At 43.5% G+C, this 23,280-nt stretch overlaps 1 protein-coding gene across 1 annotated transcript; it reads left to right on the top strand.

Moving 5' to 3' along the window:
* The first annotated feature begins 1,755 nt into the window (after positions 1 to 1,755).
* On the top strand, positions 1,756 to 23,117 carry gldc (glycine dehydrogenase (decarboxylating)). Its single transcript, XM_064297432.1, has 25 exons — positions 1,756 to 2,183; positions 2,360 to 2,438; positions 6,006 to 6,141; positions 7,442 to 7,606; positions 7,727 to 7,804; positions 8,697 to 8,844; positions 10,482 to 10,678; positions 12,147 to 12,243; positions 12,448 to 12,553; positions 12,906 to 13,045; positions 13,515 to 13,595; positions 13,738 to 13,835; positions 14,169 to 14,253; positions 14,413 to 14,454; positions 14,653 to 14,795; positions 15,799 to 15,874; positions 17,572 to 17,697; positions 19,238 to 19,387; positions 19,971 to 20,083; positions 20,326 to 20,467; positions 20,762 to 20,873; positions 21,212 to 21,307; positions 21,635 to 21,807; positions 22,126 to 22,206; positions 22,563 to 23,117. Exons 1-25 carry the CDS (start codon positions 1,893 to 1,895, stop codon positions 22,701 to 22,703), a joined length of 3,096 nt encoding a protein of 1,031 aa, XP_064153502.1. The 5' UTR covers positions 1,756 to 1,892; the 3' UTR covers positions 22,704 to 23,117.
* Positions 23,118 to 23,280: the final 163 nt, after the last annotated feature.

Below are 23,280 nucleotides of genomic sequence, written 5' to 3'. Positions count from 1 at the left end.
AAATATATGTCATTAAATAGTACTGCAGTGTACTTAAGTACTACATCACAAATACTTATAATGATATTTTAGTATACCCATAAAAAGTATGCTTTGGTGAAAGCTGTACTTCAAATAAATTGCATATACTTATAGTGGTATTTTAGTGGGAGCAAAAAAAAAAAGGTGTTTTTAGTCACTAATTAAGTAGATGAAGCCTTTATTGCCCTGAAGGGTATTTTTTTGGCACAGAGTTAAAAAATGGGATAGTCCGTTTTGGGTTGAACCACTAGATGGCCCCCATGCTTCTGATTAACAGGAATAACACCACATGACTGCAGAGCATTAGGATACTGGAGAAAATAACATGTTCTTTCGGACAGCCTAAATGTGTGGTGGTATAGAATTGCATGAACCTTATTTATTCAACATGAAACTTGATGACATCCTGAGCAGTGTGGATATGAACGTGAGAAAAGTATTGAGACCATTTTGACGTCTTTATCAAGTCAGTACCCAAATATCCAAGTACCCATGTGGCAGTATAGAGCGAAACTACAAAAATTGTGTCACTGTCAAAATACTTATGGACTGCACTGTATAAATTTATGAACAACTAAGGATAATGTTGCAGACAGGTAAAGATAAAGAGGAGATTATCCTATTAGTAAGCACTGTCAGGTAAATCATTAAGAACTTGGTAGGTGTGTCAGCAATCAGACGGTGCCAAAATAAGGCTGTTCCTCTAAAGTGGGCGGTGGGGAGAGGGCGGGAGAGGCAGGGGGACTGTTCTGAGGGCAGCAGTGACTGCAGAATTTTGCAGTAGCGAAAAACAGCTGAGTTAACAACACACCCAGTCACTCAATGCTGAGGTCCGCGTACAGGGCACTGCTAAGGTCTATGGAAACGAAAGAGAAAATGTATGCATGAAATGTACATTAACATATAACCATCACTGTCATGCATTTTGATGTTTGGGATTAGTAATACTTTCTTGGTGTTTGTGTATCAGAAAGAGAGAGGTACACACAATCATGCGTGTTCTGACTGCATGTGTGGGAAACATCGTAAGGTTAGACACAACTTTCACAGTAGAACGGCATTCCTGCTTTTTCTGGGTCCATCCAAAGTGCTGGTTCTGTGCTGTAATGCGATGGTTGTGCATTGGATCCTAACTGTGCCAGGCCAGACAGTGACGTGGGGTCCCATGTGGTGAAACATAATTGACCCTGGAGAGGCAGGAGGGCAGGATATACCGCCCCTCTTGGCGCGATATGGACTGGACACAAGGTCGGCCGGCGACTGCACGGGACTACAGGTGGATAAGGAGGAGAACCGCGTGGTGAAAAAAAGCGGCTTGGTGGTGTTCACTGGTGTGCTCTCCTTACTGAGGATGCTGTTGTGCTAAGGATGTGTTTCACTTGCGAATGCTCATTTCAACGGGGAAATAAAAATGTCGATTAAAACAGTGGTTAAAAACAACAAAGGCTATTATTGTTTGTATGTAGGGCATATTGTTACGCAAACAAGTCTAAACGCATACTGTACACCATGATGATATTCTTACTAGAAATGATAGGCCTACGGTCGCTAAATGTAAAATGTTCGGTATCAACAGTTAATCAGGCGACTGTTCGCCGTTCCGAAGGCAACGAAGTTCCAGCGATAGAGCGCTCTATCACTCTCTTCACAACTCCAGCACGTGAGAAAGTTCAAAGCAGCTGTGCACGGGGGCTTGACACTGCGTCAGTGAGCTTTCTATTATTGATTGGCTGGTTCCTTGTGTAATGAGGAGGCGTATGTATTAGCGAGTCACTTTTTAAGAACTTGGCAGACTTCTTTTCTGGAGTTATACATATAACCGGAGAACTGGTGGAGCTGAAGAAATATATATTTTTAAAAGTTAGATTAAAATGCAACGCTGTGTAAAATCCTGGGGTCTCATCTCTAGGTCGGCGAACACTCACGTGCCATGTAGAAAACTAGCTGGTAAAAGCGGCGCTTTACACAAGCCTCTAGCAAACAGATTTTTGAAAGAAACTGAACACGTTTTTCTGTCTTTGCGCGGTGTTCGGTGTTCTGCAGTTACATTCACATCCAGGCAGATCGAGAGAATACTGCCAAGGCACGATGATTTCGCCGAAAGACATATTGGACCAGGTGACAAAGAGAAAAGCGAGATGCTCGACACCCTTGGATTTAAGGTAAGTTTGACAGTTATCAGACAGACAATAAGCTAATAGCCTACAGATAGTCTGCTTACAGTATGCTACCGTAATAAGGACAGTTAACAATGGGCACTGAATCTTACTGATTATATCCATCAATGTGTAATTTTAAGAACATTTTCTAACCGCGCTAACAATTGCCTATTTTTCAGACAATTGGAGAATTGATTGAAAAAACTCTCCCAGCCTCAATCCGTTTACAAAGAAGTTTGAAAATGGATGACCCAGTTTGTAAGTCTATTTTCGTGTTTTAGGCATCAGTCAAGACGCACGTGCTTTGCTTTCATTTTGCCACATGCAAGCTATTTATTTCAATGAACATTCATCCACCAAGCGTAGTTTAAAAACGCCTTGAAATTAAACGGGGAATTATATCGGCGTCCATAAAGTACAATTTATGGATCCATTCATTTTTAATCTACTTTACGACTGCGTCTGTTATTAAGGTGTATAAAACAAGAGTTTTTTGTTGATAAACTCGCTATCTGAACAAGGAAATCAAAACGAAAAAAAACCCCTGAAATGTACGTTGCGCGGTTATTGTGTGAGTCTTCTATGTAGAGCAATTCCGTTAAGTCTTCCTTTGAACATATTTGGAGTTGTTTTTGCAAAACCCAACGAGCAGCACCAATCTCCTGTTGGCTGCAGCCGATGCTAATAGGATGGCAATTAGAGTGTAAAGTTCAGCCTTGAGCTGCAGTCACAAGTCCAGTTCAATCTGGTTGGCGTTGGCATTACATCACAGCCGCAACGGACTGTGTGCGATGAAAAGAGTCAGTGAGTATATATCCAAATATGGGCTGTCGACACGTTTTCCCGGTATTTTGCATATGTTGGCTTTATAGGCCTAAGTCTATGGGTTGTCAAGTGAAAGTGCATTTAAGCAGGGTTCCTCAAAAATAGAAGCCTGCTAATAACCTTTGAAAGTTCTCTGCGGGGAGTTTGGGTTTCGTCTTCTACCAGAGGCACATTTAATATCGACAGAAATAGAAAATTCAAAATACGAATTTATCAAAGACGAGCTGTATCAACAGATATGATTTTAAAGGTACCTTACAGTACAGTCAGTAAAATACGTTGTGGAAGAACTGTCGTTGAAGAAGTGTAGTAAAGGTTTAATTGATGCAGGAAGCTAGTTATGGATTGTAGGCCTAGTCTATACGTCCTTTTATTGTATGTTGTTGCATCTGAAACTTCTTACAGATTCAGTTCAGATTCTTAGGGTCATAAATCTGAATCGTCTCACCAGGGTTATGCACACAATACTATAGGTAGGCAGGGTCTTTTGCAGGCAGTGTGATACGGTCTAACGGCACTCTGGATAAAAGTGTCTGCCAAATATAAAGTCATTACTGAAAGCACTGTCAATGTTTGAGCCCCATCCTAAGCACTGTAACTCCAGGTCTCCGCACAGGAGCTTATTGTTGGGGTTAGGTAAAGATTCACAACACAAGGCACAAGCAAGGCTGTGAAAAAGCAACATTAATCGAATATTATGAAAGAATAGTAGGCCTAGCAGAACTGGTCCACACTATTGGTGTCCAAACAGTGCTATTCACCTGCTCTTGGAGCACACGGGGTGTGCAGATTTATATTGTTGCTCAGCACTTGGTTAATTCAAGCAGTTGATTTTATTGCAGTTTATTGCACCTCATATAGTTTCTTGGGTCCGAATTGGTGAAAAAAACAGCTACCCACCAAAGGCAAGAGTCAATACCAGTGGTAGTCTTCCAAATAATGCAAGGAAATTGTCAGTAATCTAATCAATCCATATACTTAACCTTTTGCTAAACTAGTTATTTGCCTCACAGTACATTTGTGAAAATGAAAAGCATGTTTGAGAACTGCCCTGGGATATGATTATAGATTACTATACGATTCAGTTGTCATTGTATGCATTGTTATTTCTGATGTAATGTGGCCTTGGGGATAAATCGGCCCTCAGTAGGCATTACAGGAGTATAATGAAGCGCTAACAGCTAACAGCAGTAAAGGGGCGCCCAGGAGCAAAGGTGGGAAACACATAAATTCACCTCTGCTGAGAAATGCCGTCCAGCCAGCTAACCAGCTCTCAATAAACCAACACACACAGCTGAGGATGTACGCTAAATGTATTGCTCAATACGATACATATGTGCTATCGCACCAGGTTGTGAAGAGTCTTCCGAGAATGCAAGCTTGCCAATACCGCAGACCAGGGTTTATTACCTGTCGTGAACTGTTGCATAGTGTGTAAACAGTCATGATTTAAATCTGACCTATATTAGAACAAAAACCTATGATTTATATTTGTTTGATTACAGAACGTTTGGTTTATTTGTCCAAATATGAAAGGAGTTTGTTGAATATGCTCCCCGTTGATCTTTCTCAGGGGTGGATGTGCCCCAGTGGAATGGGACAGTGTCCTTCGCCCAAGCCCCCCCCCCTTCATCAGTTGTGCATGTGTCAGGCTGACTGTGCAGAAGAGAAACAAAATGGGGGCAGTGCTGGCTCCTGTGTGCTCAGCCGGAAGGGCTTGGTTGGCAGTGCCTGCGAGGGATTCTCTCCTGAACAATGGATGTGCTGGATCGTTTCAAATGCGGCTGATAGACTCCATTTTTGGCAGTTGAGGGGGCGTTTCAGAGGTCTGGGGAAACTGGCAGGGAGCAGGGAAACGGTGAAGTGAGGGGTGCTGCCCCTGCTTCACCAGCCTTACAGGGAGTGAATCACGAGCCTTCCATTGGCCGGTCCGGTAGAAAAGGCACCATATATTGACCATATTTCCAGACTCCCCCCCCCCCCCCCCATAAACATATCTTAACTGGAAAGTGAAGCTTTAATTCATGAGTAAAAATTCAGTTCACTAAAATTCAATACCCAATTAACTGTGAATAATGCAATTTAGTGAACTAAAATTAATTACTTAAGCTCTACTCTTGCCCAGATGTTCCTCCCTGAAAGAAAAGGCATGTTATTGTATAAAGGTTTAATTGAATAAGGGTTTCATTAAATGAGGGTATTAAGTGTCCTGATGTTTTAATGATCACTGAAATAATTTGGGCTGTGCTGTCAGGCCAGGTGTCTCTTTGCTGCTGGAGGAGTTGCCAAGCAGCAGCGGAATGCCTAGGGGAATTCCGTATCCCAGTGTGCACTGGGTGTTCTGCCCTGCACAGCACTGGGAATTAAACTAGATAACTAGCCATCGGGAAATGGGCCATATGCTGCCCCCCAGTCATCCTTCCGCATAAGTAAACCATAGAAATGTGGAACATACACATGATGTCCCTTCAGAATATCCAAATGCAGCATACAAATTCCAATACAATTCAAATTCAGTGCTTGACACTGCTGAAACAAACCTGTTTTAAGGTCACAAAAAATACTTTAAAATCTGTTTCTCAAAAGCAAGTTTAACAGGAGTTGTGAACATGTATACCCTCTTGAAATGAATCTTACTGAAACATGAAACGCGTGTATGTTTTTGCAATAAGATTAATTTCAAGGGGGAATGACTGAAGTCTTAGTATGGTCACCAGGTCTACTGTGCCTAGACCTCAAGATCGTCTCCTGAAGTAACTACTCCAGTCACTGAACTGTGTGTGGGGCTATTGATTATGATGATATATGATATTATTTAATATTATATGATATTATGCTACTTATGTCTGCTTTAGGGGAATTGATTCCGTTTTGCCTATTTGTACTGTTATACCACACATTGTTTTATGTGAGCAGTTAACATATTCATGACCTGCTGAGCATCTCTGTGGAATGCAGAGGCTCTGTGTGACTGGTGTGCATGTGGCTTATGCCTTGTAGGTGAGAATGAAATTCTGGACACCTTGCAGAAGATAGCGAGCAGGAATAAGCTGTGGAGGTCCTACATCGGAATGGGCTACTACAACTGCTCTGTGCCTCCTGTCATACAAAGGAATCTTCTGGAGAACTCTGGATGGTTGGTTCCTCTTTCACTCCTGATTCAGACACATGCCTACGTCCTGTTCATGTTCTGGATGGTTGGTTCCCGTTTCACTCCTGATTCAGAAACATGCCTACTTCGTGTTCATGCTTGCATGGATACTGGCCACTGCGGAATTGCTACATTTCATCACCGACAAAAGCAAATTGTTGGCTGTGAGATATTAGATTTGCCTGCATGTGGTTTTTCAACAATATGTACAGTGTATTGGTTATTCCAATGGAATGCCATTTAAAATTGCCACATGTCTGCTGTTCACTTGACTATTATGCATTCAGTTGCTGCATTATGGGATGTCATAGCTTGTGACTTTTGGACTCTTTAGGACAGTCCAGTTCTAAGATTCCGGAGTCAAAGCCTTCTCTCTTGAATTTAACCACTTGTTTCCTTACTTGAATAAAGTGGTCATGGTTGTATTTAGTTTTTTTTGTTTCAATTTCTTGCAATGACTAAGGTCAGTAGTCCCAAGATAATGTCTACGGTAGCTTCAGCTTTAGATCTTTATGACTTGCTACTTATAGGTAAACTGATGCATTTATTGCACACTCTTAACCATATAATAATAATAATTCTAATGTATTTATTGCAATCAAAACAACAGGAAAAATAATTATGCTCTGTAAGCTCGTATATCCTTAAGTGTATTTCTGCTGGAAATGATCACCCTTAAATGCAGCAGTTATCTTGCTGTCATTACCTTGGTCACGCAGAGGCAGTTGGGCTGGCACAGACGCAGACCAGAGGAGCGAATTTCATGTGCAGCTCAGCAGAAGAACATGCGTGTGCCCACTTGGCCAGTAGGGGTCACTGGTGTGTGATGAGTCACTGTTATATGGGCTGACTGGAACCCTCCCCTCTCTGGCCAACACTCAAGCCGATTGCGTCATCCTGAGGAGCTGCCCGCAGCGGTTGGCACGGCACAGTGTGGATTGGGTTTGATGCCAAACTGAGGCCTGCTCCAGTGCTAGAACAGAGCTCTACTGGGGATGAGTCATCTTTATTCCCACTGAGGCCTCCTCCAGTGCTAGAACAGAGCTCTACTGGGGATGAGTCGTCTTTATCCCACTGAGGCCTGCTCCAGTGCTAGAACAGAGCTCTGCTGGGGATGAGTCATCCAGCAGATCCTTATTCCCATCCTCATCTGAGCTGTTGACACTCTGGGAGATGCATGTGTATTCTGCATGTGAAGCTGAAAGTTATTTTGATCTCATTTTGTAGGGGAGCGATTGACTGTCGTGTTTAATGTGTCCTAAGCGGCCAGTCTGTCTGATCCTAGGGTAACGCAGTACACCCCCTACCAGCCGGAGGTGTCTCAGGGTCGTCTGGAGAGCTTGCTGAACTACCAGACCATGGTGTGTGACCTCACAGGCATGGCCGTAGCCAACGCCTCGCTCCTGGACGAAGGCACGGCGGCGGCGGAGGCGATGCAGCTCTGTCACAGGTCAGTGACCTTTGACCTGTTTCAAGTTCAAAACCAAAGTCAGCCCATGTTAATCATAAGCCGTGTTTTTCAATTTTCCCAGAAGCTTTGTGATTATTTATTTCTTTTTCTGTTCCTCAGGCAGAATAAACGGAGGACATTTTATATCGACCCTCGCTGCCACCCTCAGACCATTGCCGTTGTACAGACCAGAGCCAAGTATGGGGTGTAGTCTTTCCTTTTCCTGCCCTAACCCTAACCTTACCCTAACCTTACTCTAACCTTACTCTAACCCTAACCTTACTCTAACCCTAACCTTACTCTAACCCGAACCCAAACCCTTACCCTAACCCTTACCCTAACCCGAACCCAAACCTGAGCCCTAACCCTAACCCTTATGTTTCATAAAACATCTCAAACTAAAGCTCATTCTGACATGACTCATCTGTAAAGTGCAGTGTTTCTGATTGGACGTGACTGACTGAGATTTATGCTGCACATTTACATATGAACACTTTCAAGGTTAAAACATCAGGTCTTTTGTGCTCTCTTACGGAAAATGAATACTCCTTCCTTCTGTCTCTAATGAACTTTCCAAAATGGCTGATTCAGCACTGACTTCAGCTCCTGCCTGCCAGATGAGGTCAGGGCAGCCGGGCAGGATGTGGGCCACATATTTCAGCTTCTGTTCTTTCAGATTTGCTTCTAGTCACAGTTTTTGCCTCCTGCAAATCACTGAGACACTAATCGTACATGTGTTGAATTTTCTGTCGCACCCAGCTTTTGTAAATTGTACAGTGTACTGTGAGTGAATGGCGTGCGTGGCCTGTGATGGATTAGTGACCTGTCCAGGGTGTATCCCAGCCTATCCCTACATAACGCACGTTTAATATTACTTTCAGATACTGTGTAGTTTTTATTGTCAGTCTTATGATTATTGACAATACGTGCTGACAGAACTGACAGCCTCGCTCGACTCAAACAGCATTGTTCTGTTCAGGGACTGAATCTGCGTTCAGCTGAAGTGCTCTGTTCTGTGCTGCCGTCTCATGTTGTTTTTATACTGTACTGGCGATTGACCATGAAGCATTATTCTGATTGTCATTGACAGCTACATAGGAGTGAAAACAGAGTTAAAAATGCCTCATGAGATGGACTTCAGTGGAAGGGACGTTTCCGGCGTGCTGTTCCAGTATCCCGACACGGAGGGTCGAGTGGAGGACTTCGCTGGGTTGGTGGACCGTGCACACAAGGCTGGGGTGAGTGTGGCCTAACTAAATAAGGGTTAAAGGTGTAATCTGTGTAAAAACAGTTGTGCTTTCTTTATTAATAATATGCAGTATACCTGTAGATTATGATTTCATGAACTAATTGATTTGCTTAACTTGCTGTATTCCTTTACAAAGCCCAAAGCCCTGTCAGCGCTGTAACAGCCTCAGGGCCTACTGTCAGCTCTGTAACAGCCTCAGGGCTTCAGGGCCTACTGTCAGTGCTGTAACAGCCTCAGGGCTTCAGGGCCTACTGTCAGCGCTGTAACAGCCTCAGGGCTTCAGGGCCTACTGTCAGCTCTGTAACAGCCTCAGGGCTTCAGGGCCTACTGTCAGCGCTGTAACAGCCTCAGGGCTTCAGGGCCTACTGTCAGCTCTGTAACAGCCTCAGGGCTTCAGGGCCTACTGTCAGCTCTGTAACAGCCTCAGGGCTTCAGGGCCTACTGTCAGCTCTGTAACAGCCTCAGGGCTTCAGGGCCTACTGTCAGCTCTGTAACAGCCTCAGGGCTTCAGGGTATGCTGTCAGCGCTGTAATAGCCTGAGATGAACTGCTTGTCCGGGTCCTGCTCTCCCAGCATTCCCTTTCACTGGAGCTGTGCTATGCTAATCGCTGAGGTCAGCCCTGGCTGGTGCTCTGCATGAGAAGCATTTTGGCTGCCCGCAATGACCTGGCATAGGCCTCCGTGTGGGAGGGATGGGGGGGGGGGTTTCAGTTTGGGAGCGCTGCCCGTAACTCCCGGGCCCCCTGCCCTGAACCAGAGCACCACATCCCGGCAGTCATGAGCCCTGGGATTGGTGACATTCTCCCCTGCCTGGGAATTCAGGTCCCGGTTTTAATTTATAAATCAAATCTTTTTGGGAGGCCTCTTCTGCTCGAGTGACTCCTGCCTGACTGGCATATTTGAGAGTTTGTGATTATCTCCATTTTCTCCTTCTGCCCTTGGTGAGGGCCTGTTTGTGCTGCTGACTGGGTTAGCTGTGTGTGTGTGTTGGTCTGCATCTCCAGTTCTGACGCATCATTCTGACAATGGCAGAGTTCCAGGTATAAAGCTTATAGCCGGTGTTGACAGGCTTCTGAGCTGATTATCATGCAGAACTTGAAGTTTGCCACTCCTGTAATGTCTGTGGGCTGGTTTGGCCTTCATAGCTGCATTGTTAAATTGTGTGTCAGTAATACTGTTTCAGAAGGACCTTAAATTCCCTGGGGAATCCCATGTGTCTCCTTCCAACCTCAAGCTTCCATCTCTGTCCCTCTCAGTCTCTCAGTTTCAGTCCAGTCTGTGGTTATAGGCTGTCATAAGTGAATTAAAATGTAGTGCTTTATTGGTGTTGCACTTACAGCTGCAGGTCTGGCACTGTTGCTCTCATAACTCAGGCGAATGCTCTTAAATCACTGTGGGCATGAGCATCTGCTAAAGCAGTTGATAAATAGAATCAGATGACATAGTGCTGGGCTAGAACAAAAACCTGCACCCACATGGGCTCTTTTCTGAAAAGATTGGACACCCGTGTTATCGGAACTTATTGTAACGTAACGTACTGTAACATAATGTAACGTACCATAAGGTAATATAACATAATGTAATGGCGCCCGTGTCCTGTCCTAACCCGAACCCTGTGCCCCTCAGGCTCTGACCTGCTGTGCCACTGATCTGCTGGCGCTGTGTGTGCTGCGCCCGCCGGGCGAGTTTGGCGTGGACATCGCGCTCGGGAGCTCGCAGAGGTTCGGCGTGCCGCTCTGCTACGGCGGCCCGCACGCCGCCTTCTTCTCCGTCAGAGAGAGCCTGGTGAGGATGATGCCCGGGAGGATGGTCGGAGTCACCAGGTCAGCGCCCGAACCCGAACCTGAGCCCTATCCCTTACCCTTACCTTAACCCTTACTCAAACCTGAGCCCTAATCCTAACCCTTACCGTTACCCTTACCCTAACCTTACTCTAACCCGAACCCAAACCTGAGCCCTAACCCTTACCCTTACCCAAACCTGAGCCCTAACCCTAACCCTTACCCTTACCTTTACCCGAACCTGAGCCCTTACTTTTGTCTGAATTTTCCTTTCACTTCTGCCAGTCCTGCTTCACCCCTTGCATCTGAACTTCACAACTGATCAGCCATTAAGGAGCCTTTAGGGACTTAATTCATACTTTATCTCATACTCATAACCGTGGACCTTTGTTAGTTAACATTTTGCTATCATGCTTGCTAAATTCACATAGACTCTTAGTGTGTGCATTGCCATACTTTCTCAAAATTACTTGCCATAAGTAAAACGGAGACAGATTAAGGAGCTAGCAAACTGGCAGAGTGGTCTGTGAATGGTAACATTGTATAGCATTGTATGTTGCATTAAATGTTGCCATTTTGTGCTCCGTCCTTTGACTCATGATTTTATGCCAGAATATGAAGCGCATATATACATACCAGAACCCGGAGACATTCTGGGTAAAATCTGCAAAGGCCTTATGGGTAAAAATCTTCTTCTGGTTGTGTAAGAAATGTGGTGCTTTTGTCATGAAGTGCCGGATTCCAGTAGAAACAGCCCCTTATCTGCTGCACAGAAGGCTTGACAAAAGTAACCTTGAGTGCAGCTGTTATCATAATAATGCAAGCTTGCAAGTCCAGCACGGTACTTTACGACAAGTCAAGCTTGCGAAACTTTGTATTTCGAGACGTCAACGATTAACCAATTTATGAGTTGATCTCTAAGGCCTGTATTAATGGTTACTGGTTTTTAATCATCTTTAATATCAACAGACGCAAACCTTTGGACAACATAAAAATGACAAACTAAAATCAGCGAATGTGGTTCAAACTGGTCAGTAACTATGTAATAATAATAATAATTATTTATTTCATTTTTAAGCCATTTTTAAACTCTCACTGAGATAAAAATTCTGTTCAAAAGAGTAACCGAATATGCTGTCTCAGTTATACATAAACAAGGAGAAGAGGCGAAGATTGATTTAGAAACTTGGCAACTTAATGTTTACATTCCTGTGACACAGTGCTTTGTAGGACAGCTTTTAAAACATACCCAGGGGCATGATGGTGCCGAGTCTTAGCTGATTATTCCAGTCCCATTGTAAAGTGTCCCAGCCCCAGAAGCACTAAGCAGGTTGTTTTTATATGAGTCCAGTTTTAATGACTCTGCAGATGTACCATTTTAATGACTCTGCACATGATGCTTTGTGGTTTCTTTGCTACATAAAGCATTCATGGAAAGGTGGAACTAAAGCGTGTTTTGTGAACGTAGCAGCCTGAAGTGGATTACCTGTGTTTCTGTGTACCTGTGCAGAGATGCAGCAGGTAAAGAGGTGTACCGGCTGGCCCTGCAGACCAGAGAGCAGCACATCCGCAGGGACAAGGCCACAAGCAACATCTGCACGGCTCAGGTCAGCTGGGGGGCAGTAGAACATCCTGATGGAAGTGATGGAAATATAACTTTTTTTTTTTTTTTTTGCCTGGTTGCTAAATGGTTCAGAAAATGACTTATGAATGAAATTAATTGCACCAGTTTTGACAAACCCCTGTTCAGGTTATTTCTTATTTTTGAGTGACCTTGAATCTCTTGTTGACTGCCCTGCATGTCCTTCCAGGCTCTTCTTGCCAACATGGCCGTCATGTTTGCGCTGTACCACGGGCCCCAGGGTCTCAAGCACATTGCGAAGAGGACACACAATGCCACCCTCATCCTCGCTGAAGGTACTTCTGCAGTTCTTTCTCCTTAGATGTGCTATGTGGTATTTTGTTGTTGAACTTAAGTTATTTGAGACTTTGGAATCCAGTCAAGTGTCCTGGTAGTGAGGTGACATCTATTGAAGTTAGCAGAATAGGTAAAGTCTCTTATCGTAGAGTCAGGTGTAGTCAGCTTTTATGGTGCTGGAACAGGGAGCATGCGTGTGAGTGGAGATTACGATGCTTTACGATGCACACTAGGCATAAACAGGTTGTCCAGGTCCAAGTAACTAAGCCTGGAACAAGTGCTGGAACAGGAGGTTTTGAGCCTGACAGAAATGGGTGGGGTTATTATTGATAAGAATGTTATTTCTGATAGGTCTGAAGCGAGCGGGACACAAGCTACAGCATGAAATGTTCTTTGACACGCTGAAGATCCACTGCAGTGTGGCGGTCAAAGACATCCTGGAGAGGGCGGTGCAAAGACAGATCAATCTGCGGGTCTACAGCGAAGGACTGGTGGGTTTCCTTACCTATAACTGAACCCTACAGACCAGGTGTTGCACCACCCTACACCCTAACCCTATAGACCAGGGGCTGCAGCACCCTACACCCAACTCTTGATCTTGATCATAAAATTCTCTACACAAAAAAGTGCCAGGAAAATAATTGGCTGTGGCTGAACGTCACAAGAGCTGGAGTGAGCATGTGATCACCTCAATAGGGTGCATTAATAAGAGTGTGAGCAGTTCCCTTAATTAATGAGCATGTCTCACCCTCACTAAGCTAAATGTTTCACTGGTGTCAAGCAGCCAGCAAGGAAAACTGTATCCATTTTAACTTCTGTTCAACTTCTATCCATCACACTATCCTTTCTGATCATATATAATTATATTTATTTATTATGTATTATTATTATTGTGATATTATGACTAATGGGCTTGGTGAGGAGCAGTTGCTCACTTGTTTATGTGATGTGTGTGTACAGCTGGGCATCTCCCTGGATGAGACAGTGACAGAGAAGGATTTGGATGATCTTCTCTGGGTGTTTGGCTGTGAATCATCAGCGGTGGGAAACCTTTATTTACTTTATCACTCATGACTGGAAAAATGTGCATAAATCCCCACCATAGAACATATGAATTTATGATGAGGTTCATGCTCCTGTTTATTCTTGGGTGACAAGAATCTCCTAAATTGTAATTTTGCAGGAGCTGATTGCTGAGAAAATGGGGGAGAGGATGAAAGGCATTCTGGCAACTCCGTTCAAGAGGACCAGCGACTTCCTCACACACACCGTGTTCAACAGGTTGGCTCAGGACCTGCAGACACAGACCTTTACACCAGAAAACCAGCAAAATGTCTCAGCTGGATGTAGCAGTCCATCCTTATAACCCAACTTTAAAATTTTAATATCCCAGCATAGTCCTGTTACCTCTGAGAGAAGTCATCTGAACAGTTCTATCTATATATACATTTTTTTTAAGCTAAAACCAATTTAGCATGATGAATTTAATTAATTTCCTTTGGTCAAAGCACAGTTCCAAATGTGTGAAGATGTTGCCTGCTTTGCTCTCCCCTTTTGTGATTAATGTCTCAGTAATATGTGTATTAATTATGCAATGTTCCTTTAATTTTGCAGTTATCACTCCGAGACCAATATTGTTCGCTACATGAAGCGTCTGGAGAACAAAGACATATCTCTCGTGCACAGTATGATTCCTCTGGTGAGCCCGAAGTGGATTCTGTTTCTCGTCAAAATCCACTGCATATTTCAACATCACTTATAGATCAAAGCTAGGGTTGCTTGTGTAATGATGTGCTTATATTTATAATTATGTCTTTTATTATATGTGTATAATCACATGTAACTTGCTCAATCCTAGGGCTCTTGCACTATGAAGCTGAACAGTTCCTCTGAACTCATGGTGAGTTTTGTTCTTTTCGGGATGTTACTGAATTATACTTCACTTTGCATATTTTGCACAGATCTTAATCATTTACATGATGTGGACAGTCATTTCAGACCATTTAGTACTGAAGAGATGATGCATCACATGAGTTTCCTGACCAGCTTGCTTCACTCAGATGTCACTCTGACCTGATTCCCTTTGATTCCCTAACAGCCAATCACATGGAAGGAGTTTGCGAACCTGCACCCCTTTGTGCCGCTGGACCAGGCAGAGGGGTATCAGCAGCTCTTCCGGCAGCTGGAGAGAGACCTGTGTGAGGTCACAGGATACGACAAGATCTCATTTCAGCCCAACAGGTCAGGATTTAGTCACTGTTGCTGAATGTATGATTATATGAATGCATCGGAATCCACATATTCAACTAACATTTCAAGTATTGTATTTGGATGGATTGCCAGTTCTGACCTAATATTATTCCCTGGCTATTATATTGTTTATTGTATATTGTATTGTTTTGTGTCATGATTGACGTCCCAAGCCTTGGTGATTATAAGAGACTTTTAACTTTGGCCTTGTGATACTGTGCAAGTGATACATAATGTACCCAGCCTGCATGCTGAGTCTGGGATCTTTCCTACCGATACGAAATGTTTCTTTTTAACCGTCTGTATACAGTTAACCTCTGATAGCTTTGCAGCATCCATTTACACTTGCACAAATGTAGCTTTGACTACTCTGCTTTCTGTAATCATGTCCAGTGACAAGGGCAACCATTGCATTGCAGACATTGATTTATCAATGACCTGAGCTGACTAATCTTTATTGTCAGTTCTCTTGTACTGGACAGAACACAAGCCAGTGGTCCATTGATTATTAGGTATATCTTAATCTTATCACCACTAATGGACTTATCTTGCATACACACTGTTCATTATTTGCTTTAAAAACCTGGTTGAATAACTATGCAGATATTACAAAGAAGTTAATTTTGCTAAAGTTGTACTTAGGCTTAGGAAATTGATAGGTCCTCTAATTTTGGTTGTTTTGCTGTGCCATTTCTTTTACAGCTAAAACCATTTAAAAATTACATTTAAACGTAGCCAGTGTTGTAATTTACCATGTTTAGTGAAAGTGTTCTTTGTTACAGTACTCACTGATTGAGAAATGTATTTATGATAAGTATTACTGTACATTGTTGCTTTTAAGGTTTTTCCTGGATGTGTCAGTGTGATGTCACGTGTTTTCCTGGATGTGCAGTGTGATGTCAGATGTGTGTTTTCCTGGATGTGCAGTGTGATGTCAGATGTGTGTTTTCCTGGATGTGCACTGTGATGTCAGATGTGTGCCTTTGTCTTGCAGTGGAGCTCAGGGTGAATATGCTGGCCTCGCAGCCATCAAAGCCTATCTGAACTCCAAAGGAGAGGCTCATCGAAAGGTAAAGCCCGGAAAAAATCAACAGTCAAGCCAACTGGCTTTTATTTTTAAAAAAATGAAATGTACAGTACTTACACCTGAAATTTCACAATATGGACAATTTCACATGTGGCCCCTGGCATCCTACAGCTCCTTGCCAAGTCTCACATGCTTCTGTTATATTTCAAACTTATTCAATATTCTTGCAAATAAACATCAGCATATTCGACTCTCCCATGGCAGGGAAAGTGTACAAACAAACCAAGAACCGCGGCTGTGTGTTAATTCTCAAGTCGGGGAAAGAGCTCAGGAGTACAGGGCGTTTAGTCTCACCTGCCCAGAGGACAGGTGAGGTTCACAGAGAGCAAACTGAACACAAATAAAGCTTTCTGAGGGAAGACCTGGGTCAGGATGAGGCGCAGCAGTTAGGAACTGTGCCACCTACCTTGAGAGGCCCCTGCTGTCATTACCAAATGGGACTTGCAGTACGTATATGTACACACATTGAGTTCTGTTAGAAAGATGAATGGAAACCAGTTTAACTGTTATGGCTAATTGCACCTTAATTATAATATGAGAATGGTTCTTAAGAAAACCATAACTGTTGCATTTAATTGAAGGCAAGTGTCTTGGATGATTGTATCCAGATTCCAGTGTCCATAGAACATGCATTTAAACATCAGATATTTTTAAAGTGTCTGATTTAATTAAATACAGTATTTTCAAAATGTAAAGAGAATTAAAACTTGCATTCTAAAAAAATCCTTTTATTCACCATAAACTGTACATCTCACAAATGTGCACAGATCTATATCCAATTCAGAATTTGATTGAAATTCTGTGGTTCATAGAATTTACTAGAAATAAAATGTAATTGTTGGTGTTGGTATTACACGACTTGACTGGAATCAACTTGGTGCCACCTAGTGGACACTTTAATATAGGCACTGTAAATTAATTCAATTTACCATGTCCATGTTCTAGATAGATCAGCTGTTGGTAAGGGATCAACAATTCATGATGATGAAAGAGGAAAAGGGCAAAGTGACCCTTGGTTATGTTCCACAGCCATATTCCTCTTAAAAACACCACCATTTATTATATGTGCACATTGGCAGGGTACATTATTGCAAATGCCAATCAGGGCCAGGGTCAAAGTTCAGCTGTGGAAGACAGTACATGGTAAGGAGAAATACTAAGAACGCTAAGATAAGCACTGGGGGGCTGGAGTGATCTGCTAGATAAGGCCGTTCGTACGAGTAGCTTGAGAGTTTTGTAACCTGGCCTTTATTTAACTACTCCCTTATAAGCCCATCTTTAGATAGTGGGGAGAGCTCTTCAACCAGTCAAGGTCCAAACTGCCAATGTTCAGCAAACAAGGGAGGGGAAAAAACACTCATTTTGAAGGTTACAGGATTCTGGTTGCATATGAAGAACCATATTTGGTGATTTTTGAAACAATCCATTGGCAGGCTGGTCAGACCCTCCCCCCCCCTTCATTCCCATGAAACACTCAGGAATGTTTCCCAATATGCAACAATCCTATAATACAGTCCAATACATTTTCCACATTTTGGCAGGATTATGGAATTATGTTAAGGCAAAAAAATCTTGCCTTCATGACATAACTGAAAAAGAAAAGGTAAAGTTTTTGTTTGGCAGTCAGCCAATCCCAGGCGACCTTTCTGACACCTTTCTGACCTTTCTGTTTTCTCCCAGGTGTGTCTGATCCCTAAATCGGCCCACGGGACGAACCCTGCCAGTGCACAGATGGCTGGGATGAAGGTGCAGGTGGTGGAGGTCGATCGGGACGGCAATATTGACGTGGCACACCTGAAAGCTATGGTAGGAGCCTGAAAGCCACAGTGCTACGCTAACACCACAGAGCTACTGTACACTAATGCCACAGTGCTACGCTAACGCCACAGAGCTACGCTAACGCCACAGAGCTACGTTAACGCCACAGCGCTACGCTAGTGCCACAGTGCTACGCTAACGCCACAGAGCTACACTAAAGCCACAGAGCTACGCTAACGCCACAGTGCTATGCTACCACCACAGAACTGCACTACGCTAACGCCACAGTGCTACGCTAACACCACAGAGCTGCACTACACTAACGCCACAGTGCTACGCTAACACCACAGAGCTGCACTACACTAATGCCACAGAGCTACACTTATGCCACAGTGCTAATGCCCGTAGTGTTTTCAGGACGGTGATCACATCTCTATCCCTTATCCTCTCTGCTCTCCCACTGTTTGAATAGTGATAAAATGCATAAGGAGGACAGACTGTCCGCTCTCCTTTAAATATGGGGATTTTGGCATCCTACTATTAAAACTGTCATCCGGTGGAGCACTTACCACTTCAACTGACTCAAAGCCTGAAAGTCTATAGACCTCATTTGTGAATATTGAAGTTGTCTGAAGACTATAGAAAAGCTTGTACTAGGTCACCCTGCAAACAGGCACAATATTAAAGGTTTCAATTTAAATTGACAGTTAGAAAAAAATGACTGTGCAGATTCAGCCGGTTTCGTTTTTCAGTTCATCAAATCTTTGGCAACAGTTCTTGTGAAAAAAATCAGACCCTTTGGCCTTATCTTATTTCTTGATGTTTTTGTAAAATTATTTACAGACTTGGTTCAGCAGCTTGAGGCAGTTTCCCTTTCTAGACCTGCTCCAGACTCAACCGGTTTTCTTAAAAATAGATTCTTTTTTCCCTTTAATCCCCCAGGCTCTGCTTCTAATTAGTTATACCACGTTCATGTCACATTGTGTATAGAATCTGCTTCAGTATTTGTAACTGAAGAGAATGAAATCTGTGTCCCTTTTTCACTTAAATGTTGGTGTCTCCATATTTTAATTTTTTCTTAAAACAGTACATGCAATGTATCTACATGTTATTTCCTTTTGCAAACACACAGTTCCATAACCAATGCCATTGCCATTATTCAATTTATTTGCCTATTATTTACACCTGCAGTGAACATGTCTGTTGTTGCTAGCTTTATTGCTGATTGCACTGATTTCAACCTTAATTTGGCACACTTATTTCTACTAATTAGCAGCTCAATGAGATCTCTAGCTGTTGAATGAGGTGTGCTTTGTTGAACCCCAGCCACTCTCCAGGAGAGGAGGGGAAAGTGAAATTAACATTGTTTGGTCCACACCCTGTTTGATAAACTCAACTATTCGAGTCTGAACTATTGTCCCCTTCCTCTGAATTTACACATTAATATGAAGCTCAGCGGTTCTGCTTTCTGCACTGGCCTCAGAATGATGACGTGTTTGGCTTGAGCCTGCTGTGGGAAATTAAAGAAATGCAGAAAGGGACAGGAGTGCTCGAGATAACCTTGCCTTCACCATTCCTCCGGCCGCAGGTGGACAAACACAAGGCCAACCTGGCAGCCATGATGATCACGTACCCCTCCACGAACGGCGTGTTCGAGGAGAACATCAGGGAGGTCTGTGACCTCATCCACCTGAACGGGGGGCAGGTGTACCTGGATGGAGCCAACATGAATGCTCAGGTGGGCGGAGCTTTGAGCACAACAGTCAATCGTATGCTGTCAGCATTGGCCTGGTCTTTTAATTGCCTTTTTTTTTTTTTTTTAAATACGTTTTTTACCACAATGCAAAAATGTTGTTAAAGCCAAGACCCACATTTCAACAGGAAATATTTCTTGCATGCAGTGTAAAAATAGGTTGGAGAAGCGGGTAAACTACATAAAGTTGCACCTGTAGTGGAGTAGTAATAATAATAATAATAACTTTGTGTATGTGTCTTTTGTACAGTACACACATCCCAAACTGCTTCACTGACACACATGGCCCAGTTCCACATTTTGTTCAGCAATAGATGCATTTCACAAGCTTTGCATGGGGCTTTTTTTTCTTTCTTTCTTCTTTCTTCTTATTTAAGTAAACAAAAACAAACAAAACAAAAGGGCAGAGGAGGTAACAAAGTCATAAAATAAAATGACCTAATCAAACCAGAACAAAACGGAAAAAGAGGAAAGAAAACCAATAATCAAACAAAGAAGAAAAAGAAAAAAAAAAGAAAAAAAAATTAGCAAATTAGCAAATTACCTGTCCTTCTGCTCTGCGGTGCAGGTTGGCTTGTGTCGCCCGGGTGACTACGGGTCAGATGTGTCGCACCTGAACCTCCACAAAACCTTCTGCATTCCCCATGGAGGCGGAGGCCCAGGCATGGGTCCTATTGGAGTGTGAGTGCACATGCATGTAGAATGCTTCTTATTGGAGTGTGAGTGCACATGCATGCAGAATGCTTCTTAGAATGGGTCCTATTGGAGTGTGAGTGCACATGCATGCAGTATGCTTCTTAGAATGGGTCCTATTGGAGTGTGAGTGCACATGCATGTAGAATGCCTCTTAGAATGGGTCCGCACCAGCTGTAACAGTGGAAATCAGTATCGGTGGAAATCGCTCTCCATTTTGTTCTCTGCAGAAAGCAGCACCTTGCTCCATTCCTGCCAAGCCACCCAGTGGTCAGTCTGAAGTCAGATGATGCCGTGTCCTCCCTGGGCACCATCAGTGCTGCCCCCTGGGGGTCCAGTGCCATCCTGCCCATCTCCTGGGCCTACATCAAAGTAAGGCCCCCTGATGTAGCGACCTAACCTTCAGCCTCAGAAACAGAGCAAAAACTACAGCACATGAACAACAGGTTACTGCACTACAAATTTCAAAGCATTTTTATTGAGATCAGGATATTGGTTTGGATTATAAATTAAAAAAAGGTTTGTGAAAAATGTGAACATGAACATTGTTTTGTTATTGTAATGGGGATTACCTACTTTATGAATGGGTTTCCATTAGACTAGAATTAGACTAGATGAGATGAATCGTTGCTCTGCCAGTAATGTGGGTCCTGTCTCGTGTGTCAGATGATGGGGGCAAAGGGCCTGGTGCACGCCACAGAGGTGGCCATCCTCAACGCCAACTATATGGCCAAGCGACTGGAGAGCCACTACAAGGTCCTCTTCAGGGGTGTCCGTGGTGAGTGCCAGCTGCTTCCCCAGGAAACCAGGATCAGCTTACTGATCCTCCTGAGAACCTTTCTACACCCTGTCAAGCCTTCAACACTGTCCTGAGTGTCAATGTCAGCGAGGGCTTTTTCAAGGGTTCCCAACACCAACTCTTTTTACCCTCTTTTTGAGTCCTTGAATTTGAGAAAACTTGGCCTTGAAAGTCATTGAGAAGCTTTTGATTGGACATCAAAGGAGGAACCGATCTGAGATCATTTCTGCTATGCAGTAGAGGGATATAATGTGTGTTCACTTAATTATGAATACTGTCTGAAAATGTCAAAACCAAGTTCTCCACTTCCATCACAGGGTTTGTCGCTCATGAGTTCATCTTGGACGTGAGACCATACAAGAAGACCGCCAATATTGAGGCAGTGGATATCGCCAAGAGGCTCCAGGATTATGGTAGGTGCTCCATACCGTAAACGTCTGGGGGTTGATTATAATACAGAACCACCAGCATATTTGTTGTGATCAATAGTAATTAGAATTAGAATTGGAATTTCTTTTGTCATTGTACTGGTGCGTACAACGAAATCCAGGCGCACTGTAACAGTGTAGTGTCAAGACTGGGCAAGCCTAGTTGAGCCGGACCCTGGATACAGCCTCAGGGAAGCCAGTTCCCTCGCTGTCTATTTGAGTCTCACTGTAATCCACGTGGTCTGGTGCAGTGCTGTAATAAAGCTCTCCTGCCTAATGCTTACCCCCCCCCTCATTTTTGCTCCATGAAAGGCTTCCACGCCCCCACCATGTCCTGGCCAGTGGCGGGGACGCTGATGATCGAGCCCACCGAGTCGGAGGACAAGGCGGAGCTGGACCGCTTCTGTGACGCGCTCGCCAGCATCCGGCAGGAGATCGCCGACATCGAGGAGGGAAGGATGGACTCGCGGATCAACCCGCTGAAGGTGGGGGGGGAGCACAGCGAGCCGCAGTCTATCAAAACAGTATTAAAAACGCATATTAATAAGGAGTATCGAGTCTCTGTTACGGTGTGATATGTGTGTTAAAGCGGTGTTGAGTCAGTGTGTTACGGTGTGATATGTGTGTTAAAGGGGTGTTGAGTCCGTGTGTTACGGTGTGATACGTGTGTTAAAGCGGTGTTGAGTCAGTGTGTTAGGGTGTGATATGTGTGTTAAAGCGGTGATGAGTCCGTGTGTTACGGTGTGATATGTGTGTTAAAGCGGTGTTGAGTCAGTGTGTTAGGGTGCGTCTCTGTGCCGTAGATGTCGCCTCACTCCTTGGCCTGCATCTCTGCGTCTACGTGGGACCGGCCGTACTCCCGAGAGAGCGCTGCATTTCCACTGGTGAGCGTCTCCAAAAAAGCTTCATTAGCAATGTGGAATAGTACCCTGTAACTGCACCCTGTAACTCTACCCTGTAACTGCAGCCAGATGAGGGGGGGTAGCGCTCGCAGATTTTGCTCAAGCCTTTGCTCTCTCACGCATGGTCGCAGTCTTTTTTATCTATTAATTTTTTTTAAATTTATGAACGGGCTTAGACAATCCAATTCTCTGAAATCATTCCCAGTGGCAAATCAGCTGTTGTAGAATGGTCTTGAAGCTATACACCTGTTTCAGTCTGAGCAAACATAATGTTCTGGCTTTTGGAAAGAAATTCACATTTTGATTGATACTGATTTTTATTATTTTTTTATTCTCAGCCTTTTGTAAAACCGGAAAGCAAGTTCTGGCCCAGTATCTCACGGATCGATGACATTTATGGCGACCAGCACCTGGTGTGCACCTGCCCACCCATGGAAGTCTACGAGTCCCCCTTTGAAGAAAAGAGAGCTTCGTCATGACAGCAGATCAGAAGTTTCTCACAGAAGAGAACAGCAGAAGGACAGCCCCTCCTGTTCCCTCTCCCAGGGTTTATTCATGATGTGGATTCGGTGCCTCAGATTTCAGACACTCTGTACAAACACACGTAGTTGCCTTGAGACTACACTTCACTGTCGGTCCCTTCCTGCACTAAAAACTCATTTCATCTGTTAAATCGTATCACTGGATCTGCGTGCTCTTTGTTTATAGTTGTTTTTTGTGGGGGGGAAATGGTAGAGAATATTGTCTGAATTGTGTGTGTGACATTTGTGGTTCAACCACAAAAACGCTTTTAGAAAGAATTTCATTTCTGGGGGCTTATGCTTAACAAATATTTTCTAATTACCTTTGTTAATCAACCTGCTGTAGAGATTTAATAAATGTTCTAGAAGAGATTTATCCTTTTCCATTTGTCACAATACATAAAGGTGGTTGAGGGGCAAATTTGTATATTAAACATTTCTAAATCTGCCTGCCATAATGTATTTGATGAATTGTATCTCCACATAGCTCATGCAATTTTTCTGTGAGGTCAGGGGGAGTGGTACATGGTATCTG

The sequence above is a fragment of the Anguilla rostrata genome, chromosome 10, assembly GCF_018555375.3.
Source record: "Anguilla rostrata isolate EN2019 chromosome 10, ASM1855537v3, whole genome shotgun sequence".
Lineage (NCBI taxonomy): Eukaryota > Metazoa > Chordata > Actinopteri > Anguilliformes > Anguillidae > Anguilla > Anguilla rostrata.
This window is presented reverse-complemented; position numbering and strand designations above follow the sequence as displayed.

Excerpts from the sequence above, each read along its gene's own strand:
- gldc (XM_064297432.1), top strand. The coding sequence starts at position 1,893 with ATGCAACGCTGTGTAAAATCCTGGGGTCTCATCTCTAGGTCGGCGAAC. Across the intron at positions 7,805-8,696 it reads GTTGTACAGACCAGAGCCAA|CTACATAGGAGTGAAAACAG; the intron begins GTATGGGGTGTA and ends TGTCATTGACAG. Across the intron at positions 13,836-14,168 it reads ACACACACCGTGTTCAACAG|TTATCACTCCGAGACCAATA; the intron begins GTTGGCTCAGGA and ends TTAATTTTGCAG.